This window comes from Diospyros lotus, chromosome 7 (assembly GCF_014633365.1).
Source record: "Diospyros lotus cultivar Yz01 chromosome 7, ASM1463336v1, whole genome shotgun sequence".
Taxonomy (NCBI): domain Eukaryota; kingdom Viridiplantae; phylum Streptophyta; class Magnoliopsida; order Ericales; family Ebenaceae; genus Diospyros; species Diospyros lotus.
Window position 1 is genome coordinate 17,260,815 of NC_068344.1, and position 20,988 is coordinate 17,281,802.

General features: G+C 35.5%; 1 protein-coding gene across 1 annotated transcript in view; it reads right to left on the reverse strand.

The window, feature by feature from the left end:
* The window catches only part of LOC127806499 (uncharacterized), a 56,512-nt gene that overhangs the window by 23,581 nt on the left and 11,943 nt on the right, over nucleotides 1-20,988 (reverse strand). Inside the window, exons 5-11 of the mRNA XM_052343842.1 lie at nucleotides 20,469-20,541; nucleotides 18,054-18,131; nucleotides 15,285-15,442; nucleotides 14,720-14,888; nucleotides 13,675-14,137; nucleotides 13,083-13,466; nucleotides 5,932-6,135 (exon numbers count right to left, since the gene is read on the reverse strand). Of these exons, the coding sequence (XP_052199802.1) occupies nucleotides 5,932-6,135; nucleotides 13,083-13,466; nucleotides 13,675-14,137; nucleotides 14,720-14,888; nucleotides 15,285-15,442; nucleotides 18,054-18,131; nucleotides 20,469-20,541 (1,529 nt within the window). The remainder of the gene's footprint in view (nucleotides 1-5,931; nucleotides 6,136-13,082; nucleotides 13,467-13,674; nucleotides 14,138-14,719; nucleotides 14,889-15,284; nucleotides 15,443-18,053; nucleotides 18,132-20,468; nucleotides 20,542-20,988) is intronic.

Here is a 20,988-nt window from a genome sequence, read left to right on the forward strand (position 1 = left end):
ATACATTTAAGAGCCTTAGTAGCGAGCTCATCTTGTCTAGGAGTTAGATAATGCACAAAACAAACACAAACAAATGCACGAACAAAAAGGAAATAAAGTGGCTGAGTAGGAAACAAAATACAATGAGGGATTTGACCCCGCAGAACAAAAGAGGGCATGCAATTAATAAGATAACAGGTTAGTGCATTATCTAACTCCTAGACAAGATTGGTGTAAAATGCATTATCTAACTCCTAGATAACAAGTTCTTCTCCCTCTTCTAGGCTTGTTGGCTATAATGTCAATTTTGGGTTGTCATTTTCCCCTTATGGCTTGTGTTGTGGGGGGGGGGGTGTTTGGATGGTATAGTTTTGTTTGGAACTCTCTTGTTCTGAGTCATTGATGTACATCTTCTATGATTTCATTAATATAATTGAGCTCGCTTAGTTCAAAAAAAAAAGATAACAGGCAATAAGAACTGTGTCACCCCAAAATTTAAAAGGAAGATTAGCAGGCAATAATAGAGTTCGAGCAATCTTAATCAAATGATGATTTTTCCTTTCAGCTACTCTATTTTGTTGTGGAGTGTATAAACAAGAAGATTGGTGTAAAATGCCTTGAGTAGCCATAAATGTTGTAAATTGAGATGAGAAATATTCTGGAGCATTATCACTACACAAGGCACAAATAGTTTGCCAAACTAAGTCTTTATTTCAGCACAAAACATTTTTAAATATGGAAAACAACTCTGAACAACCTTTTAGTAAAAATATCCAAGTACAACGAGAATAGCCATCAATAAACTAACAAAATAAGAAAAGCCCAAAGTAGAGTAAACACAAGTAGGACCCCATACATCTGTGTGAATAAGAGAGGAAGGGGTCTCAACTCGTTTGGGGACTCTACGAGGAAAATGACTACGAGTGTGTTTTCCACGTTGATAGGACTCACAATTTAAAACAAATAAAGAGGATAGACTTGGAACTAATTTCTTGAGTTCAGAGAGATTTGGGTGACCAAGGTGGTGATGGAGGAGTTCGAGAGAGGTGATACAGGTGTAGGCTACCGGTGAATTAGGTGCAACACCGTGACTCATGCCTAACACCAATCGTTTTCCCCATACCCCAATCTTGCACACAAATAGAGTTATGAGTGAAGGTGACTAAGTAGTTAAAGGTTTTAAAGAGCTGCCTAACAGAAATTAAATTAAAAGGACTACCATGAACATATAAAAGAAAATTCAAAAATAAAGATGAGTTGGGTGTAGTTTGGCCTACCCCTTTAATTGCAGTTTTGGTGCTATCAGCAAGGGTAACAATGGGTAAAGTATCAGAATAGATAAGTGAGGAGAAAATAAGTTTATTACCACAAATATGGTTATTGGCACCAGAATCTATAATCCAAGGACCAAGAGATGAGACCTTTAGCAATGCAAGCAATGGGGTTTACCATGTTCAAACTGTTGTGTGGCCTTGAATTTTAGGAAAGCATCATACTCGGCTGCAAACATAAGTATCAACTGTGAACCCATTGGAGATAGGGCAAGACTAGAATCACTCTGAAACACATTAGCTACACTGGTAGACGATACAGGCGGAGTAGCTGGGCAACCATGTTTCTTCCAGCATTTTTCCTCAAGATGACCCATTTTCTTGCAAAAGGGGCATTGTGGACGTGGACGACTATTATTACGTCCTTTGTTTGCTCTTAGGTTGGAGGCTTGAGATACAAGAGTCGAAGATTTGGATGGATGGGCAGCAGTAGATGAAGAGGACACACTATGCACACCTATCATGTTTAGCAACCTTTTGAAAGAATCCTTTATGGTAGGATTAGTGAAGCTAGTCAGGATTTGATGTCTAATGGCGTCAAATTCAGGTTTCAATCCAGAGAGAGCAATAACCATGAAAAACTGCTCTCTGTGTGTAGTCTATTCAACGCAGGTCGTAGTACGAGGGAGAAGAGCATCAAATTCCTGCATGAGTGCTCGACCCAGCCCCATATAAGATTCCATAGAGGTCTCTTGCTTAAGATTCTTGAAGTTGGAAACTATAGCATACAAGCGTTAGATATCATTGGTATAGCATTCTTTAGCTTCTTTCCATACGTCAACACAAGTTTCAAATGGGTAAAAGAGCTGCAAGATGACGGATCAATAGATTGCCATAGGATACTACACAACTAGGCATTAACTTGTTCCCATTTAGCCCAATTGGTTGTTGGCACACTTTTAGCCTCTGTGGTAAGATGATCGGCTTGGCCTCATCCTTTGAACCACATTTCGACAGAGGCTGCCAATGAGAGATAGTTGACAGCTCCTATCAATTAGATAGTGGTGATGTTGGGTGTCCTAAGGTTGGAGACAACAAAGGATTCAAAGGCAAAGGAGGTGTTAGAATTATTAGTATAATTGTACATATTTTATGCGTGTTTTATTTGTAATTATTAGGCCTTGACGCCTTGTAATTAACCATAAGTTAAACTCATAGGTTAAGGCCCGTGCCTATTATAAATAATATGCTAAGAGAGGCTAATCTCTTAGATTTTTCTCTCCAAATTATTCTTTCACATTGTATTAGAGCCACCGATGAGGAAAACCCTAAGCCGCCGCTATGTATCCTTCTCTAGCGGTCTCCAAACCCTAAAAATCCTCTTTTTCTCTCTCATCGTCGTTCCTGTCAAGGCCCAACGTTCGTTGTCCGACCATCGTTTGCCAGCACTACCGCCGCCACAGTGTTCATCGTCATCAAATCGATCGACCACCGAAGACCCATTGTCGTTAGAGTCCTCACACGCCAGTGCATGGGAACGCGTGCATCGTTGGAATATCGTTGTCTTCTCACCGAAACCTCAACAGAGCCTCCTGAACCTATCCTTGGTGTCCGCTTTCCCAAAAACTTGATTTGCTCTACTTTGAATCTGGCTTGCTTACTTCAAATCTAATTGAACACGATTGATTTTCCGAACTCATAGCCAAGGAATGACTGCTCTGGTCGAAATCACCTTCCGATCCAAATGAGTAGCACACCACTAAGCCCCAATCGAGTTCGCCTTCAAATCGGAACTGCAACAGAATTACAGCCGAGGATGGTACTGCTCTGATACCAATTTGTCATGACCCTAGGGTTTAGCTAGGGTCTTAAAAGTAATTGGAAGGAATTTGGGGGGGGGAAACAGAGAAGAATTGAAGGGGGAGATTGAACAGAATTAGGGAGAGAAGGGATGGAACAGTGGAGAACGATAGAGAGGGAGGGAAAGAGAGAGAAATTGGAATTTCAATTATCATTCAACATGAGAATCCCATCCATTTACAGCGCCCTTATATGGGCATATTTGTCTCCTAACAACCTTGCACATGCAGCCATGTGCTCCTAACTAATTGCTAAAATATCCAAAACAAACTATTCTACCCTATTACAATAATACCCCTTTATTGCTCATAGGGTCATGACACTAATGCATCTTGGGAGCTCATCCGACTTAAGCAACTCTTACAGGAACTCAAGTTTTGTGATGTGTCCTCTATAAAAATTGTTTGTAATAATCAGATTGCCTTACACATTACTTCTAATCTAGTGTTCTATGAACAGACCAAGCATATAGAAATCGACTGTCACTTTATTAGAGAGAAGTTGGTTAAAGGTGTTATTGTCACAAAGTTTGTTAACTCCAATGATCAACTTGCAGATGTTTTCACCAAGTCTCTAAAGAGTCCTTGGGTAAAATATATTTGTGACAAGCTTGGAGCATATGATATCTATGCTCCAACTTAAGAGAGAGTGTTAGAATTATTAGTATAATTGTACATATTTTATGTGTGTTTTATTTATAATTATTAGGCCTTGTAATTAACCCTAGGTTAAGGCCCGTTATGCCTATTATAAATAACAAGTTAAAAGAGGCTAATCTCTTAGGTTTTTCTCTCCAAATTATTCTCTCACAGTAGGCATCAAGTGCTGAAACATAAGCACCATAGGTTGAGATGGTGTCACTAAGGTCAGATATGACGAGGGATTTGACAAAGGAAATAGGCTTAGGGGGTGTTAGAGGTCCAATCTGGAGTGGTTAGAGGTAGGACAACGACGGACTTGCCTACACGTGCCGACACGTGGAGCCGGAAACAGATTGTGTGCTGTGGCGCTTGGGGGCACGTGCCTTCACCGATTGCGGCACAGCACTAGGGGTAGGTCAATTGGAGGTGTCTGAGGATAATGATGTGTTTGGTTTTTCAAAAAAGTGCCAATAGGTTAGGTCAACTACAGGTAGAGAGAAAGAGTAGGGTAGAGAGAGAAACAATAAGGTTTGACTATTGTTGGAGATAGAGACACAGCAAGGGACTTTAGGGTTTTCTCAACACAGGCTTTGATACCATGTGAGAGTGAATGGGAGAAAAAATGTGAGAGATTAGTTTCTCAATTCTATTATTTATAGGCTAATTACAATGAATGAGTCCTAAATTATAGAGTTAATTACAGCCTAAAATTATGAAGACTAATTGAGACTAATTAGTCTAATTATTTACTAACTACCAGTTGACCATATACACATCCTATACATGTCTAAATACATGGAAGGAAATAAATCTAACATTAAAAGAAATAGGAAAGCTTTTGAGGGCATAGAGAGTTCTATTTTTTTGTTTAAAGAGTTACTTTGCTTTTTTTCTCCTTTCTTTTGGTTGAGGGTTAACTCTCCTTTTCCTATGTCCTCATTTTTATGGATGATGATCTTATAGCTCTTGGTTGTGCATAGCATGGTTTCTCTTTCATATAAGGTTCTCCTTTAAGGTGTTTATTGCGTTATATACATCATTATTTATCAAAAAAGAGGAAAAGAAGTTTACACTTACATGCCTATCTACCTCTTCTTTTCTTTTCTTTTTTTTCACAGAGGCAGTCAGTTATAGTCTTCTGTGTTTCTTTTTAGAGTTTGAGGATTACAACATGCTCAATAGATATTCAGATTCTTGTTTTTTCTCCTTTTGACATAGAATATTTCCTGGTTATAGGTCAAACTACTGTGCCTTAGTAATGTACTTCAAGAAAAGAAAGAGCAAAACCAGATAATCAGCAAAAAGAAAACAATATATTGTCTGGGTCAAATGTTGAAGTTGATATAGATCAGACCACCACATGACATGTTGAATAAGGATTGATTATATGTAATCCACAACTGATCTAAGAGGATGTTTTGTTACAACTAGATAGGAGTTTGACAAATATTAGCCTTTCATGGAGAGGGGTCACATATTGAGGTTTACCACTTTTTACGTGATGTTGCAAGATGTAAACAAGTATAGGTCATGTCACTACTAAAATCAACAGGGTATTACATTTACCAAACAAGCTTGTAACTGTGCAAAGGCTCTGAGGAAGAGGACTGAGAAATAGTATAAAAGATTAAAGGTATTTTGTAGTATATCATACTTAGTAATACCAAATAGAGAAATTACAATAGTTGAGCATTGCACTGTCATTTTCTTTTATTTTCTTTCCCAGTCTCATAACAAAATTAATTTTGACAAACTACCAAGAGAGAGACAGCTTCCAATGTCCAATCTGCCGTAAATATACATAATCAGCATAACAAAATGGCAGAAGCAACTAAATAGAAGAGGTTTTTGATACAGCATAACAGTTAGCTGCAATATTTTTTTTTTCCAAGTTAGTTATTCAGATCTACACAGAGGGAAAGAAGAGTATTTTAGTCTAACTATTACGGAAGAAGGAATAATGAAGCATTGAGCAGATGCTTTTTATTACTATTAACAGCATTGATAATAATCTATCGAAATATATGCAGAGTACAAATATAATGTAAGGAGCCAAAATAAGCAAACACGTGAGATGAAACACCACATAAACGTATAGATATGGGAACCTGAATGAAACACAATGATATGTACAAGTATAAAAAGAGGAAGACCAAAAAACCAAAGTAATGGAGACATGCCTTTAGCATTACTTTTATTGCCAACTCAACTTCCCATTCCTGTGACCATCTTCGAGGAACCTTGTTCTTCAGTTCTCTTTCCCATGTCCAACCCCAAGCATCGGCAATGGTGTACATATCAGATACATCAAAAACTTTCCTATTCCTCAACTCCTTTAATGCCTCATATATGTCCTCTGGAAACCAGTCGTCATCGTCGTCGTCCTGCATCCAAATGCACAAGTAACCCCTTTCATGAAATTTACACACTAGAGCATAAGATATAGACTTCTGATTTAGGAAAGGGGAAAAGGGACTTTGATAGCAATGAAGAGTTCAATACTCTAGGATTTCATACTTTAGTGTTTTGAGTTTCAGATATTTCAAGTTGATTTGTTCTTATTTCATTTTCCAATTTAATTCAGATTCATAATTTGGCATGGTCGTGTGAGTATATAAATAGGACCCTATATAAGGATTAAATATCCAAATTTTGTCTCCTTAGTATTCTTTGTCTTTTCTTTTCTTTTTTTTTTACCCTCTACAAACTTCACTTTCTCTCTTCTATATTTCTTCTTCTTGCTCTCATCTTTCTCTTTATTCTTCACGTTCAGCTTGTACTACATCAATTTGGTAACCTGCTGCTGCCATCACAATATTCCAGCATTACAGAAATACATCCCCACAACAAATAAACCAATAAACAGTGGTATCCAGTCTGCATAACAGATTTGCACCCATAGACTTTATGCTAGAATCCTAAAAGCCCACTACAAAGAAGAAATGAACTATCCAACATCGACCAAACAGCAACTTCATTGATAATCCTTGTCTTATTGCAGGTGCTGCCAGAACCCACTTCCAAATCAGCTTACCATGGCCCCAGCAGTAGTGGCACTGCAAGAGCTAGGGGCTCCCATTTCATTGACAGGCTGAGAGGAAGATGGTTGAGATTTCTCTAATCTTTTTGAGTCAACCAGATTTTACTAACCCATCAACCATGTGGCAATGCATTATTTTAACATTCCAGAGTTTCTAATCAGCCAGATAATGATGGAGAATAAGAGTTCTAATTATTCTAGAATTTTATAGGTTCAGTTATTTTTTAATTTTAGTTATTTAAGGAATGTTATGTTTCTATTTCCTACTTCAATTTGGATTTCTAGTTTGCCATCCGTGCGTGTGTGCATGCGCGCGCATGTGTGTGTGTTAGGGGGGCGTGGGGCTTGAGCAACCATATAATATTTTTTTCTAACCAGTATATAAATAATTCATCATGTAAAAATTCTATCTAATTTTACATGATTGATTGAATACACATAATTTTGTTCATTAATTAGCTTCTCTTATCCTTCTTGTGAAAACTGAATATATTCTTCATTACTTCATTCATACAAAATACAGGTCCTCTTATAGAGATTAAGAATGTACAACATAGGAAGGATTTACAAAGGCTAAATACAACAACAACATATCCAGCCTTTATCCCATTATGTGGGGTCAGCTACATAAATTCTAGACTTCTATGTATTTCTGTCTTTTGTCATTACAAAGGCTAAATAATAGGAAATATTTGACTATACAAAAATAGGAAGTTTCCTAAACAATATAGGAAAGTTTCCTATATACTGATTTAGAAATTTCCAAAAGTTGAAGATCTGATTGGCTTCTAAACTAAGGATAGCTTGACTAACAACTCTCTTTGAGATGCTAGCCAAGTTTCCTTATTTCTTTCTTCTGGAACCAATACTCCCCCTTAAATTGGTGAATGGATATCCACCATTCCCAAAAAGGTGGGCAGCCCCTTTGTTAAAAAATCAGCTACCTGTTTTTCTGAGGGGACATATGGTACACAAATTAGGCCAGCTTCCAACTTCTCCTTTATAAAGTGTCTGTCTATCTCCACATGCTTGGTTCTATCGCATTGCATAGAGTTATGTGCAATACTTACAGCTGATTTGTTATCACAACACAGCTTGATTGGTCTACTACTAGCAATCTTTAGGTCTTCCAAAATAATTCTCAACCACAACAACTCACACAGCCCTAGAGCCATGGCCCTAAATTCGGCCTCAACACTAGATCTAGCCACTATACTTTACTTCTTACTTCTCCAGGACACCAAATTCCCCCCTAAGAACACACAATACCCTATTGTAAAGCGTCTATCAGTTAAAGACCATGCAAAATCTGCATCCGAATACCATGTAATATCCAAGTTATTGTGTGATTTGAACAAAATCCCTTTGCCAGGTATAGTTTTCAGATAATATAGGATTCTCTTACAACCTGCATATGTTCCTCAGTTGAACTATTCATGAATTGACTCACCAAACTAACAGCAAATGCAATATCTAGTCGAATATGTGACAAATAGATCAGTCACCCCACCAATCTTTGATATCTTACTTTGTCTACCAGGTTGACAATTAGAATTTTCCCACAACTTGATGTTGAGTTCTACTAGGGTACCAGCTCTTTTACCTCCCAACTGTCCTATTTCCTTTAACAAATTCAATATATACTTCATTTGTGACAAAAAAATCCCTTCTTTAGAGTAGGCCACCTCCATTCCTAGCAGGCCCGACCCATGAGAGTTAGGGGCCCTAAGCCATTTAAAATTTGGAGTCCCTTTAAAAAATTATAAAAAATATTAAAATTTATTGGGGCCCCTTTTTAATACCAAAATATTTATCATTAGAAATTTATTGGGGCCCCTTTTGGGTAAAAAATATTTTTAATGTTAAAATATTTAAATATTTTTACTGTTGAACTTGGCAAAAAAAAATTATTAGGACCCCTCTTTTAAGGGGCCGTAGGCATAGGCCTCACTGGCCTATGCCTTAAGCCAGCCCTGATTCCTAGAAAATAGTTTAGTGCACCAAGGTCTTTGATTTCAAATGTTCTAGCAAGACTCTCCTTTAATTGTTTCTGCTCTTCAAAATCATTCCCAATCACTATAATGTCATCTATACAGACTAATAAAGCTGTCTTTCTTCCCTCCATTGAATGTTTAATGAAGAGAGTATGATCTCCCCTACTTTGGTGATATCCCATCTATTTCATAGCCTTAAAGAACCTATCAAACCATGCCCTCAGTGACTGTTTGAGCCCATAGAGTGACTTCTTTAGTTTGCACACCTTTCCTGCAACTCCTTTGTCAAATCCTAGTGGTGGCTCCATAAATACTTCTTCTAAATCTACATGCAAAAAGGCATTCTTGACATCAAATTGTTGTAACTGTTATCCATAACATGCTACTAGGGCTAAGAGGATCCTTATTGTTGTCATCTTTGCCACAGGTGCAAAGATCTCTAGATAATCAATGACATAAGTTTGGATGTACCCTTTAGCAACTAATAGAGCCTTATACCTTTCCAAAGTGCCACCTGCATTATACTTTAGATTAAAGACCCACCTTCAGCCACAAGTTTGATTCCCTTTGGTTTAGACACCATTTTCCAAGTCTGATTCTTTTCCAAGGCTCTCATCTCCTCCTACATTGCTTGTATCCAATTCTGATCGTTTAAAGGCTCATCAACTATCTTAGGAATAACAATAGTATCCAAAGAGATCAAGAAACTTCTATGCTTTGGGGACAGACGATGATAAGAGAGATAATTAGTCAATGGATGCTATGTACAACTCCTAATTGCTTTTCTAATAGCAATAGGTAGATCCGAGTCATTAGGAACAAGATTAGAAGGACTAGAGGGATGAGAGATTTCAGTACCTGAACTTGGAGGAAATGGTGGTCCAAGTTGGGGATCTGGAATAGGCTGAGTTCTTCTCTTGAAGACATAAGGGGAGCCATTTAAACCTAACTAGGGATGGCACCATTGGTAGTGGTTGTGCTTCTTAGGTTTCTGGTCTGTCATGTTCACTCGAGGGAGAAGCAAATTAGTCAAGTACAATTGGGTGTAACTCAAGAGGCAAATCTAAGATAGGAAGACCACCACCTTGGTCACCACTAGGAACATTCTCCCCCTGGTGACCAAGACTAGAGGACCCGAAGAATGACTGATTTTCAACAAATGTAACATCCTTGGACACATAGAATTTTCTAGTGAGAGGATGATAACACTTGTAGCCTTTTTGAGTAGGGAAATAACCAAGAAAGATGCACTTAAGTGCTTAAAGATCAAACTTATCCCTTTGATGCTTAGAAATATGGACAAAAGATACACAACCAAAGACTTTTAAATGAAGGGAAGTATGAAGACCAACATCAAGGAAATAAGATGACAAACACTAAAATGGATTTTAATGATTTAGGAGCTTAGAAGGAACCTGATTGATCAAATATGCAACAGTTAAGACTGCTTCTCCCCAAAAGAATTTAGGAATATAATGATGATGGAGAAGAGCTCTAGTAACATTAAGTAGATGTCTCATTTTCCTTTTAGTAACCCTCTTTTGTTGAGGAGTATCAACACAAGATGACTCACAGACAATGCCTTCCAGTTAGAAAAACTAATGCAAGTAGTGATTAAAATAATCCCTTGCATTATCAGTGCAGAATCTTTTAATGTGAGATCCAAATTGGGTAGAAATATCTGATGGAAAATTACTCATGATGGGCTCATGTGCCATGGAAAAATCCAAAGTAGCTTAGCACTCATTAATCTTTCTCCAAGTCTAGAACCTCCATGTACATCTCCATACCTATTCACTTTTTTGATATTTTACTCCTGTGTTTAGTTTTGATGATGAAAAACAAATTGATTTATACCCTAAGTCATCACTCAAGCATATGGTTTTCAAACAAAAATCATTTTCATATACTTAGTTAAAATAGAGTTATATTCATACATATCTTAAATGGAGATTTGCACCAACTTATATTTATTTTGATGATGAAATTATTTTGTTAATGAATATTAACTTGGTGTTTCAAATTATTTTTATATGATCTATTAAGCACCAAAATTAAAATCAATTTCATTAAAAATCTTGTGATAAATTTCTTGATGACATTTGGTATATTATATTTTTATTTGATTAAAAATATTGTATCAAAAATACTTTTGAAATTTTGGAGTGAAGAAAAGTTTCAAATTAATTTTTTTGACAATTGCTACAATAATTTCCATTCGCTACAGTGTTTTCCTATTGCTACAGTGTTTTTGCTACAGTACTGTCGACAAATTGAAGCTTTTCATTGAAACTATCAATCGTTTTTCACTGAACTGTCAACCGATTTTCAAATTTTAGCTAACTAGTCGACCGATGCTCTTCATCTGTTAACCGATTCTGTCGCAGGAACCTCCAACAGCTAGTTTTTCCACTCACCCAAAGTGTTTTTCCCACTTCCAATGGCTATATTCTTGAAAGAGCTCGTGAAGCACTATAAATAGAGAGCAAAGGGATAAATCAAGATAACCAAGAGAATTTATTACAAGTTTAAGTGCTCCATCTTTCAAATACTCATTTGTTCTTCATTTTTCTCTCTAAAGGCTTTGATTATTATTTGTATTATTTTGTTCAAGCCTTGTGTTTATTTTGTTCAAGCCTTATGTTTATTTTTGACAAATCTTGTAACTAAGAGTGTCTACTCTTAGATCCTCTCTTTTGTATCATTCTTGGTTTTCCTAACAAGATTGCTAGAGGGCCTACATTGATTGTAGGAGGTTGTATTTCCTAACTTATTGCTAGAGGGTCTACATAGATTGTAGGAGGTTGAATTTCCTAACTTGTTGCTAGAGAGCTTGCTTGTTTAAGCAAGAGGTTGTAAATTCCTACTTTGTTACTAGAGGGCCTATCCGGAGAGATAGGAGGATTATAGTGAATTGATTGAAAAATTCTTAGTGAGGAGCTAAAGGAGTGGATTAGACTTGGTTTAAGCCGAACCACAATCAATTGCTTGTGTCTCTTCTTTTGTTCTTGTTCTTATTTTATTTATTGTGTCAAGCAATTCCTCACTTGCATTGAAGTCACATTTTTCCTCAAAAAGAATTTCAAATTCAATCAAATTTTTAAATAACCCAATTCACCCCCCTCTTGGGTTTTGGTGTCATTGCTATACAAACTAACATTCTCAATCTATATGACCATTTCTAAGTCACAGTGTCACACACAACCTATAATGATATTCTATTCTCTAGGTATTCCTTGCACTAATCCTCCAAAAAGATTGGTTTTATCTCTTCTTCTAGAATAACTTTAGCTGTAACAAGCATGCCTCTCATTCTCTTTGTTAATAGGATTATGATCTTTATATTAAGCAACTATATATTCTACACATCTTTATACTATAGAAACTCCGTATCGTATATGATTTCTATATATCTTTAGAATATATTGTTTCCTTACATTAGAGTAGGATAAATGGATATAAGTCCTGTACACCTCATCATTGATGAAATATGAAATACACATAACATTATTTTATTTTAACTCTTTATATCCATTATCCCATGCTTTAGTCATATCCATGGTAATCCTCACTTCATTCCTTGCATGATCCTTCCTTAGTACCAAAGTTTATATGTAGACATTGTCAACATTTTTTACCTTCTCTACAACCCATCTCATCTCTTGGACACGCATAATATTAATTCTTTTGGTCATCATGTCCCACTAACCGTACATTTTCTTGTCAACGTTCAAAATATTAAAGATCCAATCCTTATTCTTTGGTTGTGGACTAACTTCTTCACTTGCATCCATCTAAGAAATGCGAGAACCTGTGCAGATTTAACACTATATCCGAGTGCCGAAATAGCAGCTGAAGCTTATTTTCACCACACTCATGCAGTACAACGTGTTGCTAAGAGGGTTATATTCAACAATTTACTTTTCATTTGTCTAGAATTCGTGATGTTTGGCTTCAATCATTTTACCATCTGCAAAAGAAAGAACTAATCTGGACTTCAAAATTTAGAAGATCTCTAGTTTCTTTCGATGTCTTTTTTTTAAGGTTGAGGAATCATAGCAAGTAATAGAGTTTGTACTATAGCTCCCAATTTACAACCACACCAAGACACCACTTGACTAAAATGTTGAAGGATCAAAACACTAAATAACTTATTATTCTTATTCTAACTATGAAGTTAAATACCAATCACTGGGAGAAAATATGATATTAAACTTACTATTCTTCTTCTAACTATGAAGTTAAATACCAATGACTGGGAGAAAATATGATATTAGACCTTCACAAAATTCCATACCTCTACTGATATTCGAGAAACCCTTCTCCTGGATTTCCTAGCTGGGGTGGATGTAGCATCAGAATCTTTCAACAATTGTACTCCAATCATTGGAGGAGGCTTTGCAGCTTCAACTTCCTTGTCCTTGACCCTATCACCTACTTGGATTTCAGTTTGTTCAGTATCCTCTTCCTCTTCTTCTGTCTCTTCATCATCAACCTCTTTTGAAACATCTTCAATTTCAGTGGAATCCTCCAAGACATCATCATCTTCTGACAGCTTTACATCAATGGGTTCTCCGTGTTCATTATTTAACCCTTCTCCTAAAAAACGACGTCTCCAAAATTCTGTGTTTCCTTCTTCCAGCTTGATTCGTGAAATCAATTCATCAAGCTCTTCATCAACCTGTCAAAATTATCATATTAGCCCTTCATATCAATTCAAATAAAACTATCTTCATGATTTCTCGGGGGGGGGGGGGGGGGGGGGGGGGAAAAGCTCCCCTAGTGATTACTAGGCAAACAAGACCTAGGAGATCCTGAATTACAAAGACACATACATCAAGAAGTCCATAAATAAGAAACTTAATCAGAACCATAAATATGATATTAACCTCTTCTTCTTCCTCTTCCACTGGAGGTACCCAAAGGGGCCGACCTCTTGAACGATTTATTCTCCTTGCTTTCTGCACGCGCTGATAAAGCACATTTCTAGTTCCATCAATGGGCAAACCTTGTGCTTCTAGCTCTTCCTTTAGCTCAGATACTATCATCTTACTTGCAGCTTTTGGCTTTAAAACATTTTGGTCAGGCCCCTTAATAATTTTCTTTAGCCTCTCCTCGACTCGGATGTAATCAGATTCAGAAACGACCCCCAAAGCCAAAGGTCCTTCATTCCTCAATGTTCTCAACAACTTTCGGTGATGCATCTTCCAATCCTCAAGACACCTTTGTTTGAAGGAGGTTTCTATTGGGTAATTATAAACAAATCCAAGGGCGTCAGGATCTAAAGGGGTTTTTCCTCTTCGAGGTACCCATCTCTTGCGTTCACCTGTCAATCCTCCCTCTGCAATATACCTGTTTGTCGTGACATATTAGTCATTTAATAGAAAAGATACAGGCTAAATGTCAGCAATGAGTTTATATACTGCTCTCTATTACTCAACAACATAACAGACATGCCATCTGTCGGTAACAAATAGAACACTGGTTGTGTTTTCTGTTTGTAACAAACTAACAGGCTGCCACATAAGCTAAGTAAGAAACTGAAAATAAACTGTCCACAAAACAAGAAACTGAATAAACTCTCCTTCTATTCTCTGCTTCCTCAATCCTTTGTAATTAGAAGTAACATTCTCCTTAACACTTTGCATGCCAAAAGAAGAATAAATAAAAGAGAGAAAATGGTAAGTAAGATAAAAGCATTATATGAGAACATTAAATATGATGCTTTGTCTAATCAATTTTGTAGATCATAAATTGATGTGATAATAGTTAATAAAATGTAAGACACGAAGACAAGAGTAAATATCAGGTACAACTTAAGTAGAAAGATCTTCCAAGATATAATGATATATGTTGACATTATAAGAATCATTTAACCTATGCCTACAATAAATAGACTGGTATAGGGGCTCTGATGTCGAACAAAATACATACCTGGCAATATAGTCAATCTCGTATCCAAGCTCAGCCTCTTCATGCAAAGGTTCAATCCAGGAACTAATCAGTGTTCTATATTTTCTATTCAATATCATGGCCCTAGGTGGAAGTGTTTGCTTGTCTTTTTCCATTGCTTCTAAAGCTTCGAGCAACTCAATGATCCGTCCTGGTTTCAAAAATGATGAACAGATGAGATAGATTTAATTGAAGGACTACAAAGAGCAACCTAAAGCACTAGACAAGAACTACATGATCTTATTTGATTACTCTTAACCAATAACCTATTGCTTTCTGGACTTTACATATTTATGGCATTAATGTTACAAAAAATAATGTCTTTATCAACAAATCTCACATACTACAAATATAGAGTCTGTGGGACAACAGAATATGTTGGCAAAAACATTCTGAAAAAAGGTTGAGCTGAATGTATTACCAATCAAAAATTCAGCTGAATGCCTAAAAACCTTCACAAGAAAAATTGAAGTTGACATATTTAGCATGAACAAATGTTCCCCTAACAAGGAAACGGTTATATACATATATGCATAATTATCAATACCTTCTCTACACAGTGCTCGAAGATACAATGAAAGTGGATCACCATATTTTCCCTCATTATGCAAAACCTTTGTTCCCTCTTCAAAGTTTTTAAGGGCACGAAAATGTCGAATAGCTTCATTTATAACACAGTACTTGGTAAAGCACTCCACTAATAGGCTGCACAAGAAAGCAAATATCAAGAAAGATAAAGTCAATTTGTGATTCAAGCAAAAGTGTAGGTAAGAAATATAGTTATTGGCCAAGAAGAACCTCCAATTTGTAGCAGTTATCATTACAGATTTGTCTAACCCTCCATGTCTATTCACCAATATGAGACAAGTCTCTTATGTAGGGTGGTCAATGGACCAAATCTAATTTTGATCTGGACTGCAAAATTGGTCCATTTACACACAGAACTGATTTGGATCCAACAAGCACTAGATCCGAAATATTCAATTCATATTAGGGTAAGAATTATTAACCCAACTAGATCAGGTAACAAACAAGATCTACTATGTAAATGCCCCACTATAAAAGACCTCTGTCAAACCTCATATTTCAAATTCTAATATTCAAATTCATATATTATAAAGGGTAAATTTCACACACCACCCCCGAGGTTTGCCTAAATTGCACTGACCACCCTTGCGTTTTTCAAAATAGCACACACCTCCTTTGGGTTTTATAAATGTGGATCACTTACCCCCTACCCTTAATAAACACCTATTAAATTTTTCTAAATTCCCAAAATACCCTCTCCCACTATTATTATAGAAAAACAAAAAACTAAACAAAAGTTACAAGTGCTCAGCGATGAAATCATTGACGACCATCATTAACCACTTGGGTGATGAAGATCTTTCTGGGTTTAGCTTTGAACCTAGGGAGAGAGCAAGAGAGAGATAGAGATAGAGATTGAATTTGGTTCTTCAAACCCAAATTTATGGGTTCAATTAGGTCTGAATCCAACGTAGAAATCTAGGTTCAAAGATGAACCCAAATCATAGAGGGAGAAAGAGACTTATAGCCAGAATTCATGGGCCCTACCACCAACAACGCCTTGTGAAAATCTCTGGCAACCACATTGCAAAGGCCCAATCACCATGGGTTAAACTTCCCAAATTGGAGAAAGGAAGAAAGAGAGAGAGGGAGAGAGATGCAAAAACCCCCATCGCAGCCATTGATCGAGGTAGAAGCATCGAATGATGGCAACGATGATTGATCGATCGATCAATAGGGGTTTCTACTAGAACCCCCATTGCCACCATCGATCAAAAACGCTAATCGATGAGGGTTTCCATGCAATGATCAACAAGAAAGAGGGAGAGGAGAAAGAAAGAGAGGGGTTGAGGAAAGAAGAAAAGAAAGCTATCAAACAAAGACAGTTGTCAGAATCTGCATGCAAGAGAAGAGAGAAAAAGGAAAATGAGAGGAGGGACGATAGTTGTCAAAATCTGCATGCAGGAGAAAAGAGAGAAAGGGAATGAGAGGAGGGAGAAGAGAGAGAAGAGAGAAAAGGAGAAAAATGGCTGAAATACATGGGTGAAATGGTCAATTTACTCACTCTATTAACAGGAAGGGAGTTGGGTGACATTTCCAAAAACGCGGGGGTTGTTGGTGCAATTTAAGCAAACCTCAAGGGTGATGTGTGAAATTTACCCTATTTTAAAAGCTTTAATTCTCTTCATTTCTAGCAATGAACTTTCTAATTCCATTATTGTCATCCCAATAGTGAGTTGGAACATTAATCCTTGTATGTTTGTTGTCATTCCTCTTCTAGAAAAAGAGTGATCTAGCTTTTTATTGTCCTTGTAGTTTTTTTCTTTTGGAAAATAATATTTTTATAATTTTTAAATATAAAATTCACAAAATAATGTGGCATTGACATTTTTGCGACTATAATTTATTTTAGTGAGTTTTTTCACTCTAAATGTATGGATATGAATGCCACATTATTTTATATGAAACTTCTATAAATGGATCTAGACCAAATTATTACCTTATTGAATTTGGCCAAGATTTGAACCGCAAGCAAGTCTAGTCATGAGTTACCTTTCTACATCATCAACACCATCCCCCAAATTTTACTCCTAACCTCTCAATCTTGATTTATTCTTATTTTTCAATTAATAGTTGAAAAACACCATGTCATGACATTTCCACAAATATGTTCTACAAATCATTCAACCATTCAAAGTACTACTTCCACTTCTCTCATAAAAATACAACTAGAATATGAGAATTTGTGTCCCAAGTTCAAACAAGTAAACAAACCTCTTTTGTTCTTTCCCCATGATGCAATGGTGAACATTTGCATATAGCTCCCCAAATCCCTTAGCAGCAATAGTTTCATGCATGATGTCACCCTTTAGATGTATACTGTTGACTATTATAATTTTGGACTATAACTTGAGATGATTGATTGGTAGATGACTGCTAGAAGCTCATTATTAGAAAGATTGATGAAATATTCTAGTGGTGCAACTGTATTATTCTTACTCCAACAAGTATAAATAGGCCAGTAGACAGAAGAAAAAATATGCTTCAACCTGCACCTTTCTTGACATTGTTGCTAAATGCAGAAGACTACTACCTTTTGATTTTTTTTTTTTTTTTTTTGTTATCATTTCTTCAGCAACTGGCATTATGCTTGCTATGCCAGAGAGGAAATGAAAGAAATTTGCTTCACAAGAAATTACTCAAAATAAGCTCAGTAGAAAATAACACCACAGTAAACGTCACGAATAAAACAAATACAATATAAGCATGTGGAAAGGCATATGCTTACGCATAAGTTTTCACATTAGGATGCAAACGCTTGTGGTCTTCAACCATCATGCCAAGCAACTCAGCAACATCTTGTACCCTATATGTCAAAACCATGCAGCAACAGAAAACATGTAATACAAGAAAGAGCAACTTGGAAACAGAACTATTTGGCAACTCCTACTAACATCAAATAGTCAAGTTAAGTCACAGAGTTCAAAAGGCATTCAATACTAACATGGGAAGAGCCTCTTTGAGCAGCTAAACATCCAAAATCTAAAATCTAAAAATTAAAAGGTAACCAGGCAACCATGACCTAGGTCATCTTTGCAAATGAGCCCAAGAAATTGAGACATTCTCATAGAGGGGCAAAAACCAATTTTCCCACCGCAAAACAAACAAATAACAATATTCTGGAGTTGATGTTGGCTAAAATCAAGAGGCTGCAAATCCCAGACTGTCAGAGAGGTCAAGGTAGCAACCCATAGTTTATTTACACTCATTATCTGCTTATGAAAGGTGTAGGAATTGAAAAGGTAAGAATATGAAGCTCCACTCCATTTTCTTAGCCATTATCAAACCTAGAACTTGTATAGCCTAGGAAACCACTATCTTTGCCCAAAATCGTATACCACATAGCTTGTAGACTACTTGTGTGCTCTGCAGAAAATGCATGCCTTGAAGCTAGGACAATAATCTGTTCATCAACTTGTGACTTCTACTAGTACAAAATGGACAGTGATAATTATGCCTATGGAACTGGGCATGAGGTAACAAAATGATTACTGTTCCCAGAGAATGTCTGGGATTGTTTAGTTGTGGAAAATACTATCTCCAACTTTCTTTAAAATCTCTAGCTTTCATTTTCCACAGAAAATTTAAAGAACAAATTCAAATGTCAGAAGTACAGAAAACTAATTTCCAATCAAGAAAATTGGAACATAGGTTCATAAAAGAGATGGAGATGATTTGGAAAAAATTGTGGAGAACTGCATTTTCCAAATCTCCAAATTAGTAAGGAAATTTTGGAAAACTCATTTTAGGAGTTTTCAAGTTCAATTCAATTTTGGAAAATTTGAAAATATGACTTTCCATTGTCTATTTAGAAAACTTTTGTATATGAACAACTTTTCTAATTTTCCACTTTTTGCAGAGTTTTTTGGGAAAACTAGGGTTGTTTTTCAGAAAAAAAAAAAAAAAGAACACGAAAAACTAGAAAACATGTTCAAATAAAAAATTTTCATAAACAAAAAAATAGAAAATCCTATTTGTGAATTTTCCAAATATGAACTGAAATTAGAAAAGTACTTGAAATTTTTTCTAAATTTTCCTTAATAATTTTCAGCCAAATGAAAACATGGTTTTCCAAATTTTCCCCACTTTGACCAAAATCAACATTTATTTTATTTTTAATATCAATATAAATAAAAATATCAATTTTAAATTTTATTATTAATAATATTATAATCTATAAACATGGACAATATCAACAAATTGCAAATTTGATTAACGATAAATAATTTATTATACTACAATATTGTAATTTTAAAAAATCATTAATAATAAAGAGTCAAGATAGTAATAACAATAATATCAATATTATAAAATTTTAAAATTTAGAAAAAAAAAATTATGATTAATATCACTAATGATTATCATTAATATTGTAACATTAGAAACATCATGAATACTGTATTTGTAATATTAATTTTATAATGTTATATATCAAATTTATTCATAATTTAATATGATAATATTACTAATAAATTATCAGAACTAAAAGATTAATGTTTTCAACATCATAAATATTGTATCAATAATATTAATTTTATAATAATAATATAATTATTAATATTTAAAATTATAATATTATTATTAATAAATATATTGCATTGTATAATAGTTAGAAAATATGTTTTAATAACCAATTGGAATAATTTTTCAGTTTTCATGATAAGAAAGTAGTTCTCCATATTCAACAATTGAATGCATTTTCCAAATTTTTGTGGAAAAGGAAAACTGGAGACAAAGTAGAAAATTGGAGATGGAAAATTAGAAAATGTTTTCTGTAACTAAACAGTTGGAGATGGGAAATTGGAAAATGATTTTGGTAACTAAACAGCCCCTAATTAATGAAGAGTGGACAGCAATATGGCAGAACATATGTGATTTACTCAATAAACAATGATACCCAACTGCATAACAGCATACATCACAGATTACTGCATCCAAATTCAAGTATGATAATCAAAGAAATTTTCATCTTGCTCCAGTGAAACTTGTTTTTCCTGTCAATCTCAACCTTATAATGGCAGATTATGCAACCCCCACCCCCCCAACACACACACACAAGGAAAAGAAAAGCATGTCAGTTCTCGAAAATATAGTCACCAATAATTGATAACTGCTTTGGATAATGATGCACTACAAAATTCACCTGTCGTAGGACTCTGCTCTTGTATATGCTTGGATTACCCAATTATATGTCTCCGTATCAGGTTTCATATAATCTGCCATCCAAAGCTCCAGTTAACAAACGAGGGGGAGAAAACATAGGTGTGAGAACAAAAAGACCTCCTGCAATCTTGTCCACAACAAGCTACACCGAAAAGCAACTCAATTATTTTCACAAATCCATAAAACAGAAAACATTCCCTCAAGTCAACTCCTGGTATATTGTAGTGGGTACATCTTCAATTAAATAAGAAAAACTCAAGATTTTAGTTGATACATTTTATGTTCTGAGTGAAAGCCAAACTTAATATAAATCACCCTCAAGAAAATCAAAGAATGATGAAATAACAAATCAGATTTTTCCATTAAGATAACATACTACCTAGTTTAAACTATGTATCGTTCTCAAGGTATATAGTAATGATCCTCTCTGTTAGGAAGCAAAAAAACTTGATATTCCTGTAAGTCCACTTGAGTTGGTCATATTTGTTCTTAAATCTAAG